General features: G+C 40.9%; 1 protein-coding gene across 1 annotated transcript in view; it reads right to left on the bottom strand.

Annotated features, from left to right (window-relative positions):
• Window positions 1-1,238: 1,238 nt before the first annotated feature.
• The window catches only part of LOC126407028 (ovarian cancer G-protein coupled receptor 1-like), an 11,670-nt gene continuing 8,505 nt past the window's right edge, over window positions 1,239-4,403 (bottom strand). Inside the window, exons 2-3 of the mRNA XM_050071683.1 lie at window positions 1,842-2,026; window positions 1,239-1,746 (exon numbers count right to left, since the gene is read on the bottom strand). Of these exons, the coding sequence (XP_049927640.1) occupies window positions 1,239-1,746; window positions 1,842-2,026 (693 nt within the window). The remainder of the gene's footprint in view (window positions 1,747-1,841; window positions 2,027-4,403) is intronic.

The following is a 4,403-nucleotide window of genomic DNA, read 5'->3' as shown; positions in this document are numbered from 1 at the left end:
ATCACAACACTGAAACAATAATTTGAAAAGGTTCCTCGTTTGTCAACAATTGTCACAGATGTGAAATCTACTTTTCCTTTCCATAAGGCTATAGAAACATTTAAAATAACTTGTTAAACTTCTGATACTGTACTGTGCATAAAAGATATATTCTACATTATGTGCAAATCTACCATTTGCATTCAAAAGTCCGAGGTTTACATACCAGGCTTTTCAAGTCAATTTTGAATGCCGTGGCTTCAGGGCATTTGGATTACGACGGACGAGATGTTCTGACATTTTTTAAATGCATTAGCGGAGTTTTATTACATTTTCAAAATGTGGGTTCCACGCACTTCAAGTGTACTGTAGCTGTTATTCCGACTAGCTGTTACCCTCCGATACCCCGAACGAGTTTTGTGGATTAAAAAACTACACTGGACTTCTTGTCGACATGAGGGTCAGTAAGTACTGTCTGTATTTTCATTCTAAAGTGGCCATTTCCTTTAACTGTAAAACTCTCTTTAAATAATTTGAAGCATGGAGGCCACCTTAACTGCTTTTCTCATTTAATGAGTTTTCAAGGGAGACAAAAAAAACTTTGTATCAAACATAATATTGCACATTAGCATTGTGGTATATTTGTAGCAGGCAGTACACGCATGGGTGGATTATGAGACAATGGGCCCCTGGGAACAAATATACAAAAAGCCCACCACCTCTCTGACATAGAAGCAAGACACAGACTTTTGCTTCTCTTCGTAGGCATTGTGCATCTTTTTGTGGTTTTGTGTCTCTTTGTGGCTTTGTAAACAGTAAACAGTAAACCTCACAGAGACCACAAAGTATATTAACTTTAATTTAGCTACATCAATCAATCACACACACACAAAAAAAAAATGTTCACGAGAGACCAAGATGATGTTTCTGTGTTACAAAAACAAAAAGTCAAAATAAAGGTTCAGAAATAACACAGTGAGGCAGCTGAGTGACTCAGAAAATAATACCTGGTTTGCATCTGAGATGAAAGAATAATGACAGACATCACCTTACAGCCAAATTTATAAAAAACACTTTTGATTTACATTTGTTGAAGACATCACACTGAACAAGAGCAAGTTTAAACATTTCCCAGTAAGCAGAACTCCTACAACAGATTCAAGACAAGGCTTCCTTGTATCTACAGTTAGGCGTCTTATAGGAAATCATATCAGTAGATGACAGAATCTGTCTTGACTCTTTCCTGTTGTTGTCATCATTCATAATGCTGCGATGCTGACATCATTGTTGTCCATTCTACAACAACACACAGAGGCCAAAAGTTTATCTATAGCCCCTTTTTTCATGAAAACATACAGAACTAAGTCTGCAAGAGGACTCAACCTGACAAACGTAAACGACATTTTGGTGAGGAAGTTGTTCATTCTTGCTCCCTTTGTCACAAGCCAAATGATCATGGGCAGGAACAGCAACGTGTAAATAAGCAGCACCAGGACCAACATTGCTACAATTCGTCGTTTTTCGTCAGAGGGGACCGCGTTGGAGGCAGACAGAGCTCTGAGGGTCCCACCCAGGAAGAATATGAGCAGTGGGAGGGGAAGAAGGCAAAATATGGCAAAGGTGATGTCTTTGATACGATCATATGAGCAAAAAGAGACAGTGAGGAAACAAAGAGCAGGAAGGAGCCAGACCACGACACAGACCAGCACAGAGATCTTGATGGTTCGTTTGAAGCGGTACCACAGTGGGCAGGCGATGACCAAATACCTGAAATACATAACCGACACAGCCTTAGAATTCTGCAGTACAACAAAAGGTCAGACAGAAGGAGCTCCACACATATTGGGTAGACAGATAGTTACCTTTCCAGGGCGACACACACCATGAAGCCAATACTGGCCCCCAGACTATAGGTATAAATTTGAAAGATGATGTTAATCTTCTTTTCCTCAGTCTGTGCCACCTCAACGATCATGCAGCAGAACTGAATGAGGTCCAAAATGAGAAGGTTGATGATGTAGATCGGAGCAACATGATCATTTCTCACCTGCAGAAAAAAGAAAAGTAAACAAGCAGCTGAAAACATGTTCTGAACTCCATCTATCCTTTGTGCTGTCAGAAATATCAGATATGACAAACTGGGGGGTCACTGTAGTAACAAGACTTATGCCCTGTTCACACTATGAGCAACACAGCTGCAGTATGGCTAGCTGCATTGTCACCAAGTGGCAACTGAAGTGTTGAGAAAGTGCTGGTTGGTGTAGTTAAGTGAATGTAGCATTAGAGCTAATTAGTGGTTTTCTTTCATTTTTCAGATGTCAGAGTCAGGAAACTTTATTTATCTGCAGTGGGGCAATTCTGTTTACAGTTCACAACATGAATCACAATAAACACACATAACACATTCCCAGCAACAAGATTACAATAAAAGACAATTACATTGAGACAACATTAAGGTTGTCAGTGACATTGGCTCTACATTCATAGTTGTTTGCTGTTTAGCAATGTAATAGCTGAAAGAAAGACGGAGTTTGAGTATCTGTTTGTTTCCCTCAGAGGGGCATAATAGCACCGCCCTGAGGGCATAAACACAAAATTCTGAGAAAGGATGTGATCAGGATGTCCAATAATGTTTTTTGCTTTCCTGACCACCTGCTTCTTCCACAATGAGGCCACGTCAATCAACTGGACTCCCATAATCTTGAAGCAGATCTTCACAATTCTCTGCAAACTATTTTTTATCTCTCAGAGGCAATCCATTAAACCAACATATAAAAGAGAATGTTAAGACTTTCAATAAAAGAATGATAAAAGACTTAAAAAGTTTCAGGAGTAAGATCTGATCTGGTGAGTTAAAAATAGAAGCCAGTCTGTCAATTAAGATATGAGGCTGCATCTTATGAAAAGCAGAGGAAAATCGGCAAATAAAAGTCTTATGTGGCTGTTTGGATTTTCAAGGTGCTTGTACACTTTATCTAAAATAAAAAGCTTTGTGTCATCCACACCTTTGCTAGTGAATATGCAAACTGTAGTGGATCAAGTTTGCCATGAATTAAGGAGACCGCCTCATCTCTCAAGATCTTTTCCAAATTTTTCATCACAAGGTATGTAAGTGCTACAGGTCTAAAATCTTTCAGATCGCTTGGGTTTTTATTGTAAGGAACAGGTATTATTGCTGATAATTTCCATAATCTGGATGGCTGACAAGTTTCAACACAGATCTGAAAAAATGATGTAAAAACTCCACTAAGCTGGTCAGCACAGTGTCGTGGTGTGCTTCCACAGATTCTGTCAGGCCCGCGGGGCCGGGCGGTTTCCCCTGGGGGGTGGGTGCGTCTGGACCGCTCGCCCTGTGTGCCTGGGGTTGGCGGGGTCTCCTTGTGCTCCCTGGGACTGGGGCGGTGTGGCCAGGGATGACTGAATCTTCACAGAAAGTTATATATGATGAGACTGTATCAGTTAGACTGTCTATCACCACAAGCCTTGTAGAACTGCTGCCAATCATTGCACTCCAAGCATGCCTGAAGTGAAGAGATGCTGTCCTCTGTCCATAACTTAACAGTTCTCTCTTTATGCTCCTCGCTTCTGAGTACAGGTTTGTACACTGGCATGAGGAATGTTAAGATACAGACTTGTTTGTGTACATTTTATTATTATTTCAGTTCATTAAGTAAGCACAATCTCTTATTGTGAAGGAACATTATTGAGAAGGGAGGAACAGGAAGTGCTGTTATTGTGGTGATCCTGTGAGTGGAGTAGGAAGATGGCGGGGGCCAATAAAGCCGTGGGTGAAACACAAAGTTTGTCTCCTTATTGAATAACATTGGTAGCAGAGGATGGTTAGTAACTACGGAGTACCACCGGGCTTCGACGAGGGGAAGCCGTACGAAAGCTGGAAGAATTAAGTCGCTATTTGGACCAGAGTTACGGAGCTTGAGAAGAAAAAGCAAGCACTTGCAGTGGTTTTGGCGCTGTCCGGAAGAGCGAGAGACACGGCGATGGAAATACCGGTAGACGACTTGAATAAAGACACTAGTATGACAACTTTACTTGAGAAACTAGACACTTTGTTTCGCAAAGAAGAAAAGGACCGAGCCTATGAAGCTTACGCAAACTTCGACCAGATTACAAGAGACTGCAGTGTACCCATGGCGGACTACATCATTGATTTTGAACAGTGTTATTCTCGCGTGCTTAAGTACAACATGGAACTTCTTGGCCCCAAACAACTCAGAGACTCTTTATCTGATGACATAGTTTCTCTAGATGGCATTGCTCTGGCCTCTAGCACTACCGTAAGAAACCTCGGAGTAATATTTGATCAAGATTTGTCTTTTAATTCTCATTTAAAACAAACCTCACGGACTGCATTTTTTCATCTGCGTAATATTGCGAAAATTAGGCCTATCCTGACCCGAAAAGAT

Source organism: Epinephelus moara, chromosome 19 (assembly GCF_006386435.1).
Source record: "Epinephelus moara isolate mb chromosome 19, YSFRI_EMoa_1.0, whole genome shotgun sequence".
Taxonomy (NCBI): Eukaryota; Metazoa; Chordata; class Actinopteri; order Perciformes; family Serranidae; genus Epinephelus; species Epinephelus moara.
The sequence above is the reverse complement of the archived record's forward strand: the minus strand, read 5'-3'. Positions and strand labels throughout refer to the sequence as shown.